The sequence below is a fragment of the Nyctibius grandis genome, chromosome Z, assembly GCF_013368605.1.
Source record: "Nyctibius grandis isolate bNycGra1 chromosome Z, bNycGra1.pri, whole genome shotgun sequence".
Lineage (NCBI taxonomy): Eukaryota > Metazoa > Chordata > Aves > Nyctibiiformes > Nyctibiidae > Nyctibius > Nyctibius grandis.
Window position 1 is genome coordinate 83,660,457 of NC_090695.1, and position 20,205 is coordinate 83,680,661.

At 44.0% G+C, this 20,205-nt stretch overlaps 1 protein-coding gene across 1 annotated transcript in view; it reads right to left on the reverse strand.

Moving 5' to 3' along the window:
- The window catches only part of VCAN (versican), a 105,638-nt gene extending 94,555 nt beyond the window's left edge, over positions 1-11,083 (reverse strand). The window contains exons 1-2 of the mRNA XM_068423091.1: positions 11,014-11,083; positions 1,856-2,227 (exon numbers count right to left, since the gene is read on the reverse strand). Coding sequence (XP_068279192.1) covers positions 1,856-2,227; positions 11,014-11,083 — 442 coding nt within the window. The remainder of the gene's footprint in view (positions 1-1,855; positions 2,228-11,013) is intronic.
- Between the last annotated feature and the right edge of the window lie 9,122 nt (positions 11,084-20,205).

Consider the following 20,205-nt stretch of genomic DNA (forward strand, 5'->3'; position numbering starts at 1 on the left):
CAGAAGATTCAAACAGCAACATTCACATGAAATCCTTATCTGATAAATGGCATTTTTTACTTAATGTAGAAAACGGAGAATGGAGTGCACAAATGACAATCTAACAATGCTAATTTCCATTTGGGTTAAGATCTGGCTTTTTCCCCTCCTGAAATTTTGACCCTAAAGCAATCATGGAAAAGAACAGTTGCAGAAACAAAATGGAATATGCAAAATTTTCTTTCAATTAAAAAAAAACCCCTCTGATCTGTTCATCCCATTGCAGTGTTCTGCAGGAGCACTAACTACAGAAGATAAAGTATTGCCATAAATCATCAGATATTTTACTGTAGTAAACATCTGCTGCTCCTGGATATAGATGTGTAGTCAAGGGAGCACTTGAAAAAGAATAAGGAATGCCAGGTACTCTGGTTACTGAAAAGTAATGTTCAAACCAGTATTTCTTTTGCTTTTGCCATTAGGACTAAACAGTTTATGAAGTTTATAGAGACATTAATGGCTCCACTGATTTATTGTATTTCCAAATTAAGGCCACACCTTCAAAACCTTTCATTGAATCAATACCAAAAGACTGTTCAAGTTAGGTTAAGCATATTCGATGAACAACGCAGTATTAAGCTCACAAAAATAATCTTAGCCAAAGCCATAATTTCCAGCAGCAGATATTAATGTTTGTCTTGGGATTCAGTCATTTGAGTGAATACTGAACTTTCAAAAAACACCTAAGTGCAAAGGAGTGCAAGGCTGAGTCCAAACTAAGGCTCACGTGAGCTGGTACATCCACACAGCACAGTGTTGTTCTAAGCACGCAGAGTAATTTGGGTCCAGAATTTGCATTGACATGGCACAGAGCCTGGGTTATTATGTCCTGCCTTTCAGCACAGTTTGTTAGCTCAGGCTCAGTGCCAAACCTACAGGGCTATACAGTACCAGGCTCTGGAGCAGTCTCTATGCTCTACTTATTGTGCTATATAAGCAGGCTCTTAGGAGAAAATCACCTATAGATCAGATGCTCCTTTTTCCACTTACGTGCTTTTGGAAGTCCTGTCTCTTCTATCTCTTTACACTTACACTTCTCCCCCTCAAAGTTTTGGAACCTACTTCTTTATACTGATGGCAAGGAAACTCTTAGCCCTGGATCCTCCACATGGAAGAACGCTAGCAGCCACCTCCCTATTTGTTTTCCTGTAGCTTCTGCCAGGTGGGTTTCCTCCTACCTATCCAACCTTTATTACTGGGGCAAAAGAAACTCTTCCTCTGTGCTTGACATTCCTATCACAGAAAGAGTGGCTCCCAGTTTTGTTGGCATCAGGGTTTTGTACACCAAGTGGCAAGATAGTCCAAACACAGCTCCAGTAGCAAGGCAGTTGCTTCTTTTCATCCTACACAAACAATTAAAAAGAAACTGATTCTGCCTGCCAAGCCTGTCTTCTTGTAAGGACACTGACATAGTCAGACAGCTGTATTAGTACAACAGGTATCATGTTTCAAGAGAAAACTTTAGAGGTATCTCCTAAAAAAAAAAAAAAAAAAAAAAGGTAAAAGAAGGAGTTTGTCTTACAAAGGATATCAACCCAATCAAAGTATCAAACTACTTTGGGAACAAGCAAACAGCATTTTTTCCAGGAATAAACAGTAGCCTCCCCAAAGGTGTGAGAATGGCAGTGCTATGGGTTAGAAAAGATTCATAAGAATAAATAAAAGACAGAAAGAGAATGGGAAGTGTGAAGAGTGAAGGAAGGGTAAATTGCTAAAGACGCTCCATTAAATGCTCTCTAGTTTTACATTAATTACTAACTTCTACTGTTTTGACTGGAATCACTGTTGACTACAAATGAAATAGATAAATCCTTACCCTGAACAGCCAATGACACAATGCCTTGTGTGTCTTCAACTCCGTACATAACATCACAGCGATACACTCCTGCATCACTTGCACGCAGCTTAGAGAAAGTCAGCGAAGCGTCACCGGTCTCCTCTGAATGGGTCGGAACAGACACTCTGTCTTTGTAGCTCTGACCTATTTTGATGTTGCCGTTTTGGGCCACCAGGACTGTGGTTTCTTTTGCATCTTTTCCACTTTTATCCAGTTCAACCTTTGACCATTTGATTCTAAGATACTCAGCTGCATAGCTGGAGGCTATAGTGGGTATGGTTGAAAAGAAGCACGGCAGGACTGAAGTTCCAGAGAGGGATCCTTTTACCAGGGTTTTTTTTTCTGCTTTAACTAGAAAAAGGGGAGAGAGGGGGAGAGAAAGGAGAAATCACATTAGTGGAACAGCGAAATCGGAAACAGATACATTTCATCATTATTTAATGATTCACAGACGTGCAAGACCTGAAATCCATGAACCTTAGCTGATTTGAAACAGGACTGATTAGTATAACCTAAAAAAAAAAGAGTTTGACCAATATCCTAAGCTGCTGATGGAGCCCTTTTCTGTTTGGGCAAATTTAATTCACTGTGCTCTGACTTATTTTCTCCATATGTTATAGTCACTAAGTTATCGACCTTCTTCAGAAACTGTTTTGGAATTTTAGATGATGGATGAACTGTAAGAGCTATGTTTTTTCACTTCATAGGAGGAAGACCACTTTGAGTGAAAGATGGTGAGTTACCTCATATCTATTGTTGACCAAAAGCGTATATACAGGGGAGCTACTGATGTTTACACCTTGCATCACCTCACAGTAGCTTCTTCGTTTGCTCCTGTCCTAAGAGTAAAACATAACCCATGACTTTGCATAGATGACATCCCTTACTCCATTATTCTTTCAAGGGTTAACTCTTTTTATTGCATACGTGCTGAAACAAAAGCCTTTCCAGCGAGATTCTCCCAAATAGTCATTCTTTTAGAATTATTTCCTTGTAGCCTCAGGGACTTCAACACATTGCAGAAATAAAGTGTTTCAGGTTGTTAAAGCAAAGAAGGAAGTAAAGCACACAGAAAGTCCCTGCTTGGCCTAGGCTTGACATGATAGGACCTTTATCATTTTTTATGACATCTCCAGCTGCAAACACTTTACAGTGAAATGCTTCCATCTGACAATATCCTGAGGGGAAAGTTGACTACTGTTCATCCAACCTGCACACAGCAACTGTCTGAAGAGAGGATTTCTGTTGGATTTATTTTTTTATGTGATGTTATTTCACCTTACATAATGGCTTAATGAGGATTAAATGCTGATGCACAACAGTATCTACCTTACCTCTTTCACTGTCCTGCACTCTAACGTTTTTTGAAAGGTAGAACACCCTGATCATTAATTTGAAGTGAGCTAGGATTCATAAAGTTTAGAAATACAATAATATAAAACACTAGCCACCAACAGAGTGATACATGAAATAGGAGACACCAGCACATGAAAATTATCTAGCTATTTATCTGTGATCAAAAATATCATCTCTCCATAAAAAGTAGATTTTTGGAGGAAAAAAAAAGAAGGGAAAAAAAAGGAAAAATTGCTCATTAAGTAGATTATTTTTAATGGAGATAGATGACTTTATACAGGATAAAGTATTAATAGCGTTATCTAAAAAGATTCAATACAAGAATCATCAGCTTTACTATTTTAATAATAAAGTACTAACTAGAAAACAACAACAACAAAAAAAAATGGACTGACCAAGGAAGACACAGCATTTTGAATGGAAGTCTGCAGGTCCTTTCTACCCATGCCTAGCTAACTAGAATTTCTTGGGAACACAATGCATGTACACTCAAGATGGCTGTACCAAAACTTATTAGACCAGAGAGAGTATAAAAACAATGGGGTAGTGCTGTGCCAAAACAGCTGTGTTGCACCCAAAGCTCAGCTGAAAAGTTCACATGGAACAGCACTGTCTGAGAACATTTACTAGCAAGATGCTCACTTTGTGATTCAGGCATGCAGTGAGATTTTCATTCTTCCATTAACTCAAACAGAAACCAGCGATGGTACAACTCACACTTAATAGCCAAACAAACTAATCACTTCATACACTTCAGGCCCAGACCTAACAAGAGTTTATTTGTAAAACAGGGAAAGACAAAAACAGGCCCAATATAAAACGCAAGACTGAAGAATTCACAAGGCTTGAAGACAAGCCTGTAGAAGTTACTGAAGACTAGCTCAAAAGATCTCTTGCATACTCATTTCTTTCGGGGAAAAAAAACCTCCATTGAGGTGTTTTTTTGTATTTCCATAAAGAAATAAAAGTCACCTAGAGTCAATTTGATTGCTAAAAACTAGAAAAGACAGATTTTATCCTGAAGATGTACAGTACGGACATACCATTGCCTTTTATATCACCTTTATTTTCTTGAAACTTCACTGAGTTTTAGTGGGGTAGGGATAAAGAAACAGAATGAATACTCAGTGCTATCAGTTGTGATGGAATTACTGCCAAACTGCACAGGTGGGAGATTAAAATCAGTCTCAAAATATTTAGTATTTATTATGATCTCTTGTCATCTATATACATTACAGGAACTTCTCAAATGAAAAATGACCTAATTATAATTATCCTGACTGACAGAATTTTAATAAACTTTTGAGAATGTTGTTTCTGTTATGAGTGATCTGCAATATCAGCACTGAACCCTGAGGAAATTTCCTCGCTAAAATTTGTGTCTTCACATCAGCAGACTGAAACCCTTGGCAAACGACACATATCGTCACAATACACAAACTAGATCTATCCTAAATTGAGCTACATCCCAGAATAGGAGACCATGTAGCTACAAACATGCCTGTCTAACTGTAGAAAGCATTATAAAACACTATATAAAAGCACTCTTTGTTTTGATGAGAGGAGAGAAGAGAGGAGAAAAAGAAGGAAGAAGAGGAGGAGAGAAGCTTTTCCCTACTGACAAAAAAAATATTTGTCCCTGAAACACAAGTTTAAGTGATATTCCGACACAGTTTCAAAAAGCTTGATTTCTTGCAGCCTTCCAACTTAGTTAGTCAAGTAGAATTTACTGGCCAATGCAGAAAGCATCAGTATCTTCTATTAATCCATATAGCCCTTTTGTTCCTTTAGCATTTTCCCTACGCTTATACTCCATGTTACGTCTCCTTTTCAGACACTATCAGTGACATGTGACAGACTATTCCTTAGAAGGGACATAAGAAGGGGCAAAAATATGAACAAAACGTTTTGTTTGTTTGTAAATTGGAACACAAGTTGAGAAAAGCAGCTATTTACTAAAATTGTTTTATACCACATCTCCACCTTGCCATGTGGGACCTAGAATACTTGTAACCATGTACTCTTAAACAAGAAGATGGTTTTGAAATGACTAAGCTGATTGGTGATTAACATAAGCCTTTTTTTCCTGTTGCTAACTAATATGTATCACTCATGCATAATTAATTTATTAGGGAAGATACGTAAACAATGAAGAAATAAAACACACAGCTAAGTCCAAATCACCTGGCCACAAAGACATATCTTGGCAGAACTCCCAGTAAAGTCAATGGGAGATTTGTACAAGAGGATGGGACTACAGAGTCGGGCTGAGAACAGCAAATGCAGTCAGAGTATAGGCAGACTCAGTAGATAGCATGCTTTAGCACTTGGATATCTTTGTTGTCTTCCCCTGTTTAAATATTAAATACCTCCAGGAGCAGGAACAGAATACAGAATGAAAACTTCTCCCGTGTGATGGTCTGACAGAAGACAGTCCTGTCAGGTCTAACTTATTGGGTAGGATTTTGCCACAACTTATTACTGTCTTATTTTCTCCAAATCTTAAGCTATGGCTACGCATTTGTATCAGTTTATCATGGGGATGATGGCATGTGGCACACTCTTTCTTTAAAAAAAATAAAAATAAAAATTCCAGCTTGCCTTTTCATGCTTTTTTTCCCACAGTAAAACTGCCTTAGGTCCTCCCCATCTACCATTTTAGCTGCGAAGTCAGCTTATCCTACCAATGACACATAGCTTGATATCTTTATTTTGAAGTGGGAGAGAAACTACAGAAGAACTTCTTGCTTGAGAACAAAGTCTCTTTCCCTAGAATTTGTACATATTTTTGTGTTGTAAATGTTACAAAAGTCTTAAAATAGAATTATAAGGAGAAGAGGGGAAAAAAAAAAAAAAAGAACAGAATTCTGACCTTTTGTATTACATTAACCGTAATGACCAGGCCAGTAGGTCTGTAGTGGACAAGTAGTCTGAAGAAAAGAGTGCCCTACGTGAAGTGACACTGCTTAGAGGAGCAATTTTGCTACGTAATTAAGCTTAACTGAACAGAATGTTGCTACTGAGTATGCAAAAACACATGCTTAAAGAATAAAAGATTCTATTTATTTTAAGCCAAATTTATGAGACAAAAAAAAAAAAATCTAATCTAATTTTTTAGTTCACCAACAACCTGCCTAGGCATATGGTATACTGCCCTGCCTACCAGCAGCAATTGAAAGGATTAATGAAATTATGTGTTCTGTCAATCTGACTACTACTGAGCCTAAGAGAAGTCTTTTCATTAATCATAAATCTTTTAATAAAGATAATGATAAATAAAAATGAGTGCACTGCTTACACCAACTTGTATGAAACACTGATAGCAGAGGTAACAGATTGAAACACAACAAAAACCCTCACTGAGTTCTTTACTAGGTGATTTGTGGTCTGAGCAAGCAGAATAAGAGAAGGAGGCATAGAGTGATGAAGAACCAACTACTTTCATAGTCTGCAAGAAACTCACAGGAAGCCAGGCAAATGTAATTATCAGCTGCAGAACTCAACATATGTAGACATCATAGACATGCACACATGTATTTTATAGCACATACAGAACATAAACTTGATCAGATAAATACTATACGAGTTTAAACATCAGTTTATAGAGCTTTGAAAGAACATATCATACACTGCAATCTAGGGGATTTCTACTATCTTCTGGATTACAGGGCTTTCACGAAAGCATACTCACTCACAGCATGACAAATAGTCATTTAAAATGGGCAAGATAAACTCCAGCATTGATCATAATCACAAGGTCCACCTTGTAAACTACAATATCCTAACACCAGCTAGCTCGAAGTGAGTAAATGCCACACTAGCAGTAGGCGTAAACCTTGCTCGTGAACTTTTGTCATTAATCCTTCACATGTACCAGAGTAAACAGCAAAGGTCTTGCAGAGGGGCACTCCCGCGACCCCAGAAGCTTACACCGTATTTCCTGCTGCCTTCCTGACACACACCTTCTGAGAAGTCTTAAAGAAGCCATGCAAGACCATTCTCAATTTGCCCTCAAAGGAAAAATACTTTTGTTACTACATAAAATCTAAACAGCATGCCATGCATACACGCTAGGTATTTATGAATGTGACCATTCACAAAGATGAGGATGGAAGAGGAAACAAAGACAGGAATAATGATTAGTGGTAAACGTATAAAACTTTGCATGCTTGTAACTTGTTGCGCTGTAAGTTAAGCTTATGTTTTGTTATGACTTAATATTAAGACTCACAGATTCCAGGATTTACACTTTAAAAATAACTGCTGATTTTGACAGATTTCCCATGTGACTCTTGAAAGAAAAATTTTTAACTTTCACAACAATTTCGCCTGAAAGATTTTAAAGGGAATATGGCAATGCATCATATTGAAGTGACTATTTAATTAAATTATACGGAGTGATCCAATCCACTGTGGGAATGGAGGCATGGAAATTTGTGGTTTTCTGATAGATTTCAAGGCTTCCATTTTATGTTCAAATTCAGTATTTAAAAAGAAAAAAGTTGAAACCTAAGATGTCTAACTCTTCAAAATGCAGAGATATATTTTATTTTTAGATTATATTTATTTTATTCTTTAAACAAAAGAAACAGCTGTAGTTGTAAAGATTGTCTGTAATCTTGTAACGCTCATCCTCAAAAATGTACACAAACTGACTGACGTTTCCACAAAACAGAAGGATACGACTGATCCAACAGAGACTGTGGGATCAAATCAATGAAAAAGTTTTTCGTCTTTGTCTTCTTCACCATGGCCATACTTTGAACATGTTTAAGACTCTCTATGGCAAAAGTATGGCCCCTGACTTCAAAAATGAAACCCTCAAAGTTCACAGTGTATTCTAGGAACATAAGGCTCTTTCTGAATTCCTTCTGAAAGATTCAGGCGAATAAGGATCAGTCAGAACCTCGTCTATATTTCTGAGAGGCCCTTACCAGGACATTCATATGGAACTTGCTTAAGTACTAAAAACTCGATTTTGGAGACAACATGAGCCATTTAAGAGGTGATAAAAGGTGGAGTAAGTCAGGGGACATCTAAAGGTATCATCCCATGTTCTACCACTCTAAGATCCATCCCACTCCTCCCCACTTCCAGTGATGCACTCCCAATCGCTGAATTTTGCCAGCACTAGCATTTGCGCAAGGCAGTGAGTCAGATCAAAGGTCTGATCCAGTGGAAAAGTAACCTGCAAGAAATGCCATAAGCTCTTACAAACAAGTCATTCACCTGATTCAGCTGGCCATATACCCACATAAATACTAGCATCAGCACAAAGGAAAGCATGAAAAGTAGCACCAGGGGATGGAAAAGGGGCAGGACAATCCCATCTAGAACTAAAATGTATGTGTGATTAGATTGACCATGGAACTGTGCCCTAAACATGAAGAGACTTTCAGTAGGTCATAACAGAAACGTTAGGTTTAATTTTCTTGTCAGATTCATTTGCCTTACTTATTCTATCTCCTTATATGTTCTCCATCCCAACCAAGGTTGATTTTCAAGTAAAATCTTATCATCAGACCTCTCCTTGTGTGAGCGATGTGCTACCATTTACTCCATTTTGAAGCTGGCTAATTATTGCTAGCAGCTCCTCCTCTTCCTATATCTTAAAACAGACTTTTCTGCCTTAAAGAAAGCTATAACTTAGAATCACAGACTGGTTTGGGTTGAACGGGACTGTCTAAGATCATCTAGTCCAACCCCCCTGCCATGACCAGGGACATCTTCCACCATATCAGGTTGCTCAAAGCCTCATCCAATCTGGCCTTGAACACTGCCAGGAAGGGGGCATCCACTACTTCTCTGGGCAACCTGGGCCAGTGTCTCATCACCCTCATTGTAAAAAATTTCTTCCTATGTCCAGTCTAAACCTACTCTCTTTCAGTTTAAAACTGTTGCCCCTTGTCCTGCTCTGGTAAAAAGTCTCTCTCCATCTTTCTTATAAGTCCCTCTTAAGTATAAGTAGCTTATCAAATAAAAACTTCCAAGTTCACCGTGTGGACTTACATGGCAAGTCCATGACCTCTTCTGACAACTGCTTACTTTGCCTCTCTGAATGCTTCATATGAACAAACTACTAAATGTCAGCTATGGATCCAAGATCCATACATCAGTCTACACTTACACACACTTTACTAAGTAAAAACCTAGGGGGAGAAGAAAAAAGTTTTATGTTTAATAACCAAATCAGTCTCAGCTCTCCACAAATAAGAAAATGGAAGCTCAGTTTTAGTGTCTTGTCCCCTGCCTGAAGCTTTGAGACTGTTGTCCCTGAGGACAAGTCTAATTATCCTGGCTTGTTGTGTGTTTAATGAAGAATGGAAAAACAAAACCAGCTATAAGGAGGAAATGATGGTAGGAAATAGTAAAGGATGGTGCTCCCAACCTGCTTGAGGGAAAAAAAACCACTTTTTTTAGTTGGCTCCACTAAGCTCAACGGTCTTTTCCTTTATCTTACAGGACTACCTAAAGACTTTGCTAGCAACAGTGTTCAAGCTGGCAAAAAAAAACAAGTACATTTGATTTTCCCAAAGGCTAATATCAGTTGATGGGTTCCTGGAAAGAAAAGAAGAAAAAAAAAAAAAAAAAAATCAAGAAAAATCTTGCTTTGAGGCTTGGGAAAGCTATTATCCCAATTTTATGAGTCTGCAGCAGCTGTAGGAACCTTTTCCTTACTAAAGGCTTGACTCAAATTTTCAAACAACGATGGCAACCACACATGAATACATGCTTCAGTGTCAGCATGTAATCACCAAGAGAAGTAGTAAGGGCTCCTCCTTTCCACCCAAACCAAAGACCTGCAGCTGCCCTGATACATCCTTGCTCCAGACCCCAGCAGCCAAGGGACCTGTCACGTGGTTAGCTCATGGCAGCCCCCCTAAAACAGCACGCTGGGCAGCCAGACTGCCCACTCCAGAGCCATGTCCCCAACAGCTCCTTGACAGATCACATAGCAAAGCAGAAACTGGGGCTACTGGTTTCCCCTGTATCCCACTTGCCCGTGGCACCTTTCACCCTGAATACAGAGAGGGTGCGAGCTGTGACCTATAGACCCAAAAGGCTGCTGTGGCACAACATACATGAACACATGCATTGGGATCTGACTGGGAGGTATGCCAAACCAATATTCCTGTAGTCCAAAAACTCCCCCATTTCATTCACCACTTCTGCGGCATGGCTAGGTCTGCCCCAGGAACCCGCTCCTGCTCCCGTGCCACCGGCACTGCTCACTGCTCCCTCTGTGGCCCCAGGCTGAAGATCCCATGGAAGGTGTCTGCCCTCCACTGAATTTAGCCCCCTCTGTCAGCCCTCACCTCATCTGCTGCAAGGAGCTCCTCAGTGGATCATGGAAAATGAAAGTGTGAGACATACCTGGCCAACACGTCCAATGTTTCAGAAGCACAAGTTAAAGAATTAAAATACATTCTTGAATATTTGGAGAAGAATCTATTTTGCTTTACACAAGGTAATCCTATGGCACTTTCTTTATTGTTACTTAAATTACAGTAATGGCACCTACAAACGGGAGACATTAGACAGGCATGAAAAAACCTTGTCAAAAACATGCCCGCCCACCAAGAGTTTTCTATATAAATCAGTAGGGCAATGAGGAGAACATGGAAAGTGTTAGTTACATAGTGCAGCAAAAGGAGTGGCAGAGGCAAGATCAGAAACAGAATCTCCTGAGCTTGCGTTGTTTGCCATGTCCTGAGAAATACGCTACTGATTGGACCACTAAAGTGAAGTTTAATAAATGGTTCTGTGTATAACAGACTTACCTTTAGGTAGCATATATGTTATAACTAACGTAGAATACATCCATAAGATACTTTTTATACTTAACAACATCTTGACCTACAAATAAAGAACAAAGGAGTAAGTGGTTAGTATTGCATTGTCTCCTTATCAAGTGTTGTATCTCAGTACATCAATATTTATCATTGATACTAGAAGCAGTCATCTACTTAAAAAAGATGTTCAGCAGGACAGTGAATAATTCTTAATATTTTGGTCTTCTGCCATTTTATTCACTGTTTTAAATTTATTCCCATACAGTGACAGCAGTATAGGAGTATAATCTGATGACTTTTGCCTGATGTGGTGTTGCCAGTTCATATCCAGCCTCTGGGTACCTTTATGTCTGTAACACAAACTACCCTGACATTTCACAACAGCTAACAACCCAGTTCATGTCAGAAGGGGCTCCCATGGCAAATTTCTCATTAATTTTGATGGTGAGCCAATGTCCACGCTATGACCCTTCGCATCTGCAGGTAGGTTGCCAGATGACTTCCCGCTTTTAAGATTTCTCCATGTAATATTTTATGGTGGAAATTTGTTATAATGACAATGCGACCCTATCAAATACAGATTCATAATGAGTTTCAGGTTATTGAGTCCCGAGTGATACTCAAACAGGTCAATCCTCTTTGCATTTGCTTCTCAATTCCCTTACAGGCTTCACCTTCTAATAGCTGAAAAGTTCTCTGCATATATTGTATGTGTGTATGTAACAATATATTGCATGTTCATAATAGTATATCTTCATTTTTAATCCAGTTCTTAGTTACACACATTGAATTTGTAAAATCCCAAAAATTTCATAAGTACGCTAACATACGCATTACAAGACCCATAAAAGTCAATCACTATAAAGAATTTATTAATGGTCCCTCTTCCATATAGTTACAGATACGTATTATCAAGCCAATGTAAGAAATAGCTTTCAGCTATAGTTTGTCAAACACTGCTGTTGAAACATTTTTATCACAAAATCCTGAGTTTCCTGATATTGCTGGCAAAATATGCTACTTGAGTTCTCTCTTTGGGCAAGTAATGTGAACCGGTAGTTTTTTTCCTGTCCAAGAGAGATTACAGTTGAACTGCTTCAAGGAACAGTGAAGCAGAGGTTTAATAGATTCACATCTGTGTTACAACTATGGAGGTTGTATTGCACATATGTATTTTAGCATTTTTTACGTTAGCACTTTAGTTCTTTAGTACAATAGTTCTTTAGTACTTTAGTTCTTTACACAATGCTTTAGGGTTAAAATCTTAACTAATACATTCAGGAACCTCCACAAGCTATCTGAACGTAATAGCAAGATACACAGAGAAACATCTTCAGAAAACCACTGGTGACGTGTTCAATCTCAGGAAAGTTTTCTCCACAGCTTACAGCTGCAGCCCAAACTTCACATGAGTCTGTGTGAATTGGCATCTGTCCTGTAATGGCTGAACAGTTCAGAAAAGATGCAAAACATCTCAAACCAAGACTTTCCAATGAGGCAATCTCTAACATAACAGCATCATGTTAAAATTCCCACCCAAAAGGGCTGAAAACACAAGAGCTTTTCGTTCCCTATACGTGGATGGCCAGAGCCGGCTGGTTGCACTGGGAAACATATGCTGCAACCTATTCCCAGGGCGTGGAGGAGAGAATACAGCTGCTTTCCGTAGAGCAGATTGCATGCTGCCAAAGACGCCCCATCTCTGCTTCAGTCGTTCGGTAGAGCTGAGTGTATAACTTGATATCACTTATTTTGCAATATTAACTTCATGGAATGTGCACTTTTTATTAAGTCCCCAAACGAGAACTGGGGCTCCTTTGACTTCATTCGGTTTGAGACCTATCTGCCATAAAGCTTCTTCTGAAGACTCCGACACATACCCCCAACACCATCCAGCCAGAGTTTTATCTCTCCCTACACTTACACAAGCCAAGCTGTACACGGAGAAAACAAAAGTGTCTGTTTAATAACTAAATTTAAAACTCTATAATGTGCGCTAGTATACTATGCATGCCCTAGTAATTCCCTGTAGAAGGTTGTTATGAGTGAGGAGGTTGCACAAGAGCTGCGGACATCGAAGTCCTTTTAATGCAATGGCCCAGCTCTGAAATACATACAGTGCCGTGTTTGCTTAGATAAACACTTAAATGGTTCTCATTATTACACAACATCTAAAAAAAAAAAAAAAAAGAGAGGTCACGCTGAGCCTACAGATGTGTACAGACTAGAAGGCCCTTCAAGCAACCCTTGTATCCTGAAACTGCTGGAAGCCTCATGCACCAAAACCACTGCAGATTAGTTCCTTCAGTAACACAAGCACCCTGAAGAGAGCAGAGAAAGACGACTGACAGACTTCTCTACCTTCAAAGGCGGTGAATGCTGGATCTGCCTGAAAGACAATGCAAAAGCTCTGGCCCCTGTGAAAGCAGAATAGCTCCAGACCTTCTTTTGAGATGTTCTGTCCACATGTGTTTCCCATGCATCACACACTGGCTACATCAACAGCTAAACAAAAATCTAGAACAAACTGTTTACAAGCTTAGCTTTCCATGTTTACCCATATGCTTTATCTCCCTCCTACCCCAGAAGGCAACCTTGGCTTTTGGGACCAGAACCAAGCGAATCAAAGAAATTTGCCAAGAAAAAGAATAAAGGATTTTTTTTTTCCTGGAAGACAAGCATGCTGCACCTAAAGAGGGCTGGTTGCATGTTGCAACCACCATGTGCACTGCACCAGCCTTGACCAGGAGTGCTTGTGTACTTGGCACATGCCAATGGGAGGCCCATTGCCCTCAGAAGCTCATTGCAATACTGTCATGACAAGAGGTGGTGTAACCACTTCCATGTTTGGTAAGACAACAAATCCTGCTGCTGCACTTGGGGTCAGCTGAGAGCTCTGAACGTGAGCTTCTGCCCCATTCTACAAGTCCACAGTACAGGAAGGACCTCATCTTCCCTTTCCTCTCCACTTTTTGCAAAAGCACAAAGCACTGATCCTCTGACGTCATGTTGGCAACTGCGTTACAAATGCAATTTGAGGAATCTTATTGAAAAAAAACCTCACATCTTTAGCTACCAGTCACTAAACACAATACATACGCCCACAATGAAATATAAAAACAGAAAGACGACTGTGGAAGGGCAATTTTCAAGGTATCCCGTGACTGCTGAACTCAACCATCAGTACAGAAGAGAGCATTCACGGCTGTGATGGCTACTTAGCCTTTTACTGAGTAGTGCAGGAATTACACCTGCTGCACCAAGAGCTCAGAGAGCTCAAAAAACATTGCACTGTTTGACCACGAGACACCTGCCAAAAGTCCCCACCCGACTCTCGGAAAGTCATCTCTCAACCTTTTCTTTTTCTAAATCTCCTCTACCCCGAGGTGCTTACTTAAGCAATGAAAAACATTGGGGGAAGGGTCCGATTTTCAGCCCTGAGGCTCACGAACATGATTCCCATGCAACGCTCCATGCACAAGGGTTTTCACACTGCAGTCCTTGGTGGGCTCCCATAAACACGCCTGGGTTACTGAGTGTTGTCCCACTACAGCTGCCAGAATTAAATGTGCAATTACCCCTGCCACCCTGGCATGCAGACCATAATGGCAGTACCTCGCCTAGCCCCCCAGGGCAGCCTAGCCTAGAAGAAAGCAGAGCTCTGCAGACATGGTACCAGCAATCCTCCTCAAGAGCCACAGGCAAGGCAGAGGCTGCTGCTTACACCAAGCACCTCAATTCCCCTTCAGTGCTGCCCACATTTCCAGGTCGCTGCGATCAGATGTGACTGCCTCCTCCCCTTTTGCTGGCAGAGGCTGCGGCTGACTGTGCTCTCTTGTAGCCTCCTGAGCAAAATCCCTTCTCTAAAACTGGCTTGTATTTCCCATTCCTGCACTCTACAGTTTACAAAGGCCTCTTCTGGCTGGCTGCCGTACTTCCCTGAAGTCCACTGTAATTAGCCAAAATCCTTCTAACCATACCTTTTTCCACAAGCTTTTTCTTTTTTCCCCTTGGTGTCACTACACCTAGAGTAAGAGAAAGCCATAACACTATGGACACTGTAAGAAAATCCTGCCAACTCAAGACTGCAAGACTTGAGTAAGTGTTTAATTTCCATCTTCTGTTAAAAAAGTATCTCACTTAATGTGACCAAACTTGGGTTGCCTGCTGGCTAGTTTCCAACTGGACTGATCCATTTTATTAGGAGCTACTACAGGCAGACCGATCTACAGTAGTAATTTGCACTACATTTTTAAACTGGATGCAACCCAGAGCACAGTGTCTTTTAACCAAAAGATGCCAAGTCGTTTGACAGACTTCACATCTTTGAAAACTAGCAGCAGAGATCCTCTCTGTGGGGAGAAAGCAGGGCTCCTATTTTTGGAAGCACTGCAACCTTCCCTTACCACTGCAAAAACTAGTAGGAGCAATAAGTTGTGATCAAATTCCAGCTCATGTTTAGTTTACAGTGTAAGCTTGATCTCACACCAATGCTATTTTAATTTAACCAGATGGGAGAACATCATGTCTCTCTTTCTGTTTTAAACTTTCAGGTTAAGAAAGACAGTGAATTGTCCTGGTGTGGAACAGACTAAAAATCTACCATCCAAAAACTATTCCAAATTTCTCTGAAGTTGGGACAATGAGAAATTAGCTACCTTCATAGAGGTGACATTGTCTTTAAAGGCTGCAGCTTCTCAGGTCACGCTGAGATTGATTTAGCACATGCTCCACAGCTGTATTGTGAAAGCTGGACACATTCCCTCAACACGTAAAAAGCAGCCTCTGCCCATTGACCCTCCTTGCATCCATAGTGAAAGTCAGGTTCACATAAAACAATTTAAAAAAAAAAAGGGGGGGAGGGGGAACCCTAACAGAACCTGGCACTAGAGAAGTGAATGGAGGTTGCTGCTCCTACTAATGGGTAAAACAGTAAATTACACAGCTTTCCAGTGAAACCCCAGCAAGCTAGAAATGACCAATCCCAAACGTAGCACACCTCTTGGTACCTTCTGACGAGCTCTGCCTGAAACCTTTGCAGCTGCTATCCTTTCTCAAATACACACAGTCTGCACCTTCTTTTACTTTTGCAGGCCTTTGATCCTTCTGTGCCACCTGACTGTTAATTGCTGACGTGTATCAACCTCACCGTAAGTGCTGCCTAATTAACTTTGCCAGTTTCACCACATCTCTGCCATGCGATTACTTAGCCCACTGTGCTGCCACATGGTGGACTTGGCCTACATCTGATTCATCAGTAGCGTCTGCTTAGCCCATTACCACTTGCAAAGGTCCTCCTAAGACCTCCGAGAAGGTCCTAGGGGCATCTGCATGCTCCTTTCCTCACCACCCTCCAGCACCAGCAGCCGCAGGGTGAACCCTTCCCACGCTGGAGCCTCGACAGCGCAGGCAGGGGCGCAGACGGGAAAAGTGACCAGAGCACAGCGTGTTCTGGCGCTCCTCACTCTGGCAGCTGCCGAGAAGCCGCTGCCTGAGGACATCCCTCCCAGGCCTGCGCTAACTTATGCCAGAAGCGGCTCAGGGCTCTCCGACGGCCTCACAAGAGACACAGTGGAAAATCGTCGGAGGCAGCACGTGGAGAGAGGTCCCAGAGCTCACGTGCCGGCGGAGCCACGTGCACCCCCGTGCTCCTTCCAGCACCACCCCAAAGGCCTTCCCGCCTGCCGGCCTGCTCCCCAGGACGGCTGCGGGCCTCATCTGTCAGACCTCTCCCCAGCACCCACACGGTGAAGGGAGCAGGAGGCACGTGTGAGGAGCAGCAACGGAACAAGACACGAAGACGCAGCTCACCGCGCCCGCGGGCACGACTCCGCGCCACCACCGCGAACCTCGGCTCGAGGACCGGCGTGCTGGCTGGACGGGGGTTTCCTCAGCACATCTTATGGGCTCAGGAGGCTGCGGGGGCCCTTGTCCCCCCTCAGGCGGGCCCCGCGGCCATGTCCCAGCCGGGCCCGTGCCCCCGGGCCCGCCTCACGCCCTCAGTCCTCAGCGCTGAGGGGGCCCTGCCGGCGGCGGGAAACCCGCCGCTCCCGCCCCGCTGTCAAACACCCCCCGCGTCGGTGCGGGGAGGGCGAGGAACAGCCCGAAACGCCGCGACGACCATTTTTAACAATTATTTTATTATTATGGTGATGATGATGATGATGATGATCCCCTCCCCGCCCCCCCGTGAAGCTGAGGGAAACCGGAGCCCTCTGGCGGGAAACGAGCCACTACAGGAACGACGAGCCCGCCGCTCGCCGCCAGGGGGCGCCGCGGCGCCGCCGCCGCGCTCTGCCCGTCCCGTTCCTCGAGAGCGGCCGGGGCCGCGCCCGCCTGCGACCGGACCCCCCGGCCCCGGCCCGCCGCTCCCCCTCTGCCTTTCCCCCCCGGCTCCGCCCGCCTGCGGACCCCCCCGGCGGGCCCACGACGCCTTCGAGCAGCGGCCGTCGGCGATCCCCGCAGAGCCTCTCCCCCGCCGCCCCGCCCGGCAGCGCGTCCCGGGGGCGGCCGGGTCCGCCCCGCCAGCGCGCATCGCCGCCGCAGCCAGGGCTCCCCTCGCTCCGCCAAGTCTTACTCACTCCTCACGGGGAGGAAACTTCTCCTTTCGCTCATCTTTTTTAAGCAAAAAAAAAAAATTCCACCAAAAAAAAACCCCAAACCCACCCAACATTTACACTCTTCCATCGCGGGGTGGGCTTCTGCAACACGTTACAACACGCATTCCTCAAAAAAAAAAAAAAAAAAAAGAAAGAAAGAAAAGAAAAATAAAAGAAAAGCCATCAGGACTTAATCCCGAAAACTGGTGCCCGGAGGGAGAGGGGGATGCCGGGGAGGACGTGACAAGGGGGACAATGGGGGCTGGCCCCGGCCCTCGCCCGCTCCCCGTCGCCCCTTTGTGTGGGGACGGTGCCCGGGGGCCCGCGGGGTCCCGTCCCCTGCCCTGCGCATCCCGACCCGCCGCCCCACACACACGCACCCACCCGCTTTCTCCCGCCGTCGGAACTCCCTTAATTCCTTCCACGATGCTCTCACTTTTCCTTTGTAAAACAAAGGCGAAATCCCGAGGAGCGGAGGGGGAAGGCAGTGCCCGTGCCCCGAGAAGCTGGCCGTGGGTGTAAAAGGGGGCGTTTTGCTCCAGTGACCTTGTGATCCTCCTCCTCACCCACCGCCCCCTTCTCAGCAATGAAAATGTGGCTCAGAGGACGCCCGCTCTCCATCTCCTCTGGAGAGATGCTGCCTGAGCACCTCAGCCCCGCTCTGCCCTGTGAGCAGCTTTCCAGGAACATCAGGGGAAGGGAGGAAAAAAAAAAAGGGGGGGGCGGATGAGGGGAACACACAAGAGCGGAGAAGACCGAACACACGCTTTTCCCAGCGCAAGAAAAGCTGGTGGCCGGAGGAAAGGTCCCTTCTTGTCGCTCCTGCCACACGGGCGCTTTGTGTGTTTAACACCCGTACGAAATAGCTTCCTCCTTTCTCCCTCCTGTGCCCCATCGCACACCAAGGTGCAGCTCTGCCTTCCCGGCCATTCAAACAACCAGTACCAAAGACTTGTGTCAGGGCTCCCACCCCTAAGTCTTTTATTTCCTAGTTTTCTTTGTTCTCCTCCTTGCACCGGGGGATTTTTGTGAGTCCCCGAGCATCCCTTCTGCTCTCCCTCCGCGTGTCATTGAACTTACCCCAGGTTGTTTAAATTCACCAATCATCACTATTCTCTCCCTCTTAAGGTTTGCAGTTCAACTCTTTGTCCTTACAGGTACCGGCAGTAAAACAATCGTTTTAAATCTTACACGAGGTGTTTACTGGCAATCATATGTAAAAAAAAAAAAAAAAGAAAAAAAAAGAGAAAAAGAAAACACACCAAAAAACCCTAACCCGCATTAAAAGAGTTATAGTTACCTTAAAAGGTAGCGTATTGCAGAGATTGCAAAAAATCACAACGTGGTGGCTAGGCTAGTCCAGAGATCCCAGTGGCCGCATGAAAGAGTAAATCCCCTCGTTAGTGCTGGAAGGAGACGGTGGTTCTGGGGTCTCCCCTTCTCCCAGAGCTCGGTCTCCCCTCCCTCCCCGCCGGCGAGCACCTGACTCCGGGCTGCGGAGCCTGAACCGAGTTGTGGGCAAAGGCAGCTCGCCTGCAAGTTCAAATGCGAGCCTCAGCCACCCATCATTATTATATCGTTGTACCGTCAGCGCTGCAGAGGAGGGGCGCTGGCTCGGGGAGAGGAGGGTTCACAAGCTCTGCAAGAGCCTCCTCGCAATTTGCAAAGCTCCCGCAGCTGCTGGGCGCAGGAGAGCCCCCAGCGCCTGCCTCCGCCCCCCCCCTCCCGCAGCCCCGGCCCGGCCGCCCCCCCGGGAACCCTCGGGGAGCCCTCGGGGCCCCGCAGACCCCAGCCCGTGAGCGGCCCCGAAAGTACCGGGGAGCCGCAGCCCGTGCTGCGGGACGGGTCCCTCCGCTCGCCCGGCACCGGCCCTCCGGAGAGGGGCAGGCGGGTGCGAAAGGAGCATTGTTCCCCAATTAAACAATTAACCGGGAAGAGAATGGAGAGACCTCCTCCACTCTGGCTCCCGAAGCCGGTTGAAATGGGGAAAGTGACTGGGACCGAAATCCCTTTTTCCCTTTTGCCTCCCCAGTCTCAGCGGAGGTTGCAATGAAAGAATATATTGGTGCTTGTTCCAAACTTCCCCTGCCGCTGCCAATTCACAGGCAGTCTCGCATCGGCAGCCTCCCGAGCCAAGCTTCTCCACCCTAGTTTTACGCATCTCCAGCCACTTTTCTTTTTTTCTTCCCCCCCCCCCCTTTTTTTTTAAGATTAAACTCTGCATTTGCTGTCCAAACCTCTCAGAGATGAAGTCATAAGCAGAACTCTAAACCACCCTGTTACGAAGGACTTTCACCAATTAATAAAGGGTCTGCTGTGCTCCTTGGGCAGCTCCTTTCCCAAAATTACCTATCTTCGTATGTGCCAGATGCTTAAGGCACCCTTCACCAGGCGCAAAATGCTGGCAAGAGCAGTGCCTCTGGCGTGCTCCCTCTCAGAGCAGCGTGTGCCACGATTCCCCCTCCTCCGGGAGGTGTAAATCTGGAGCCAGAAAAGAAAAGCCTGGAGGAATAGGTGTGCCTGATCACACCGCTCTGGGCACGTTTTTGGCAGCCTCAGGTACTACTGCTCGGAAGAGGCA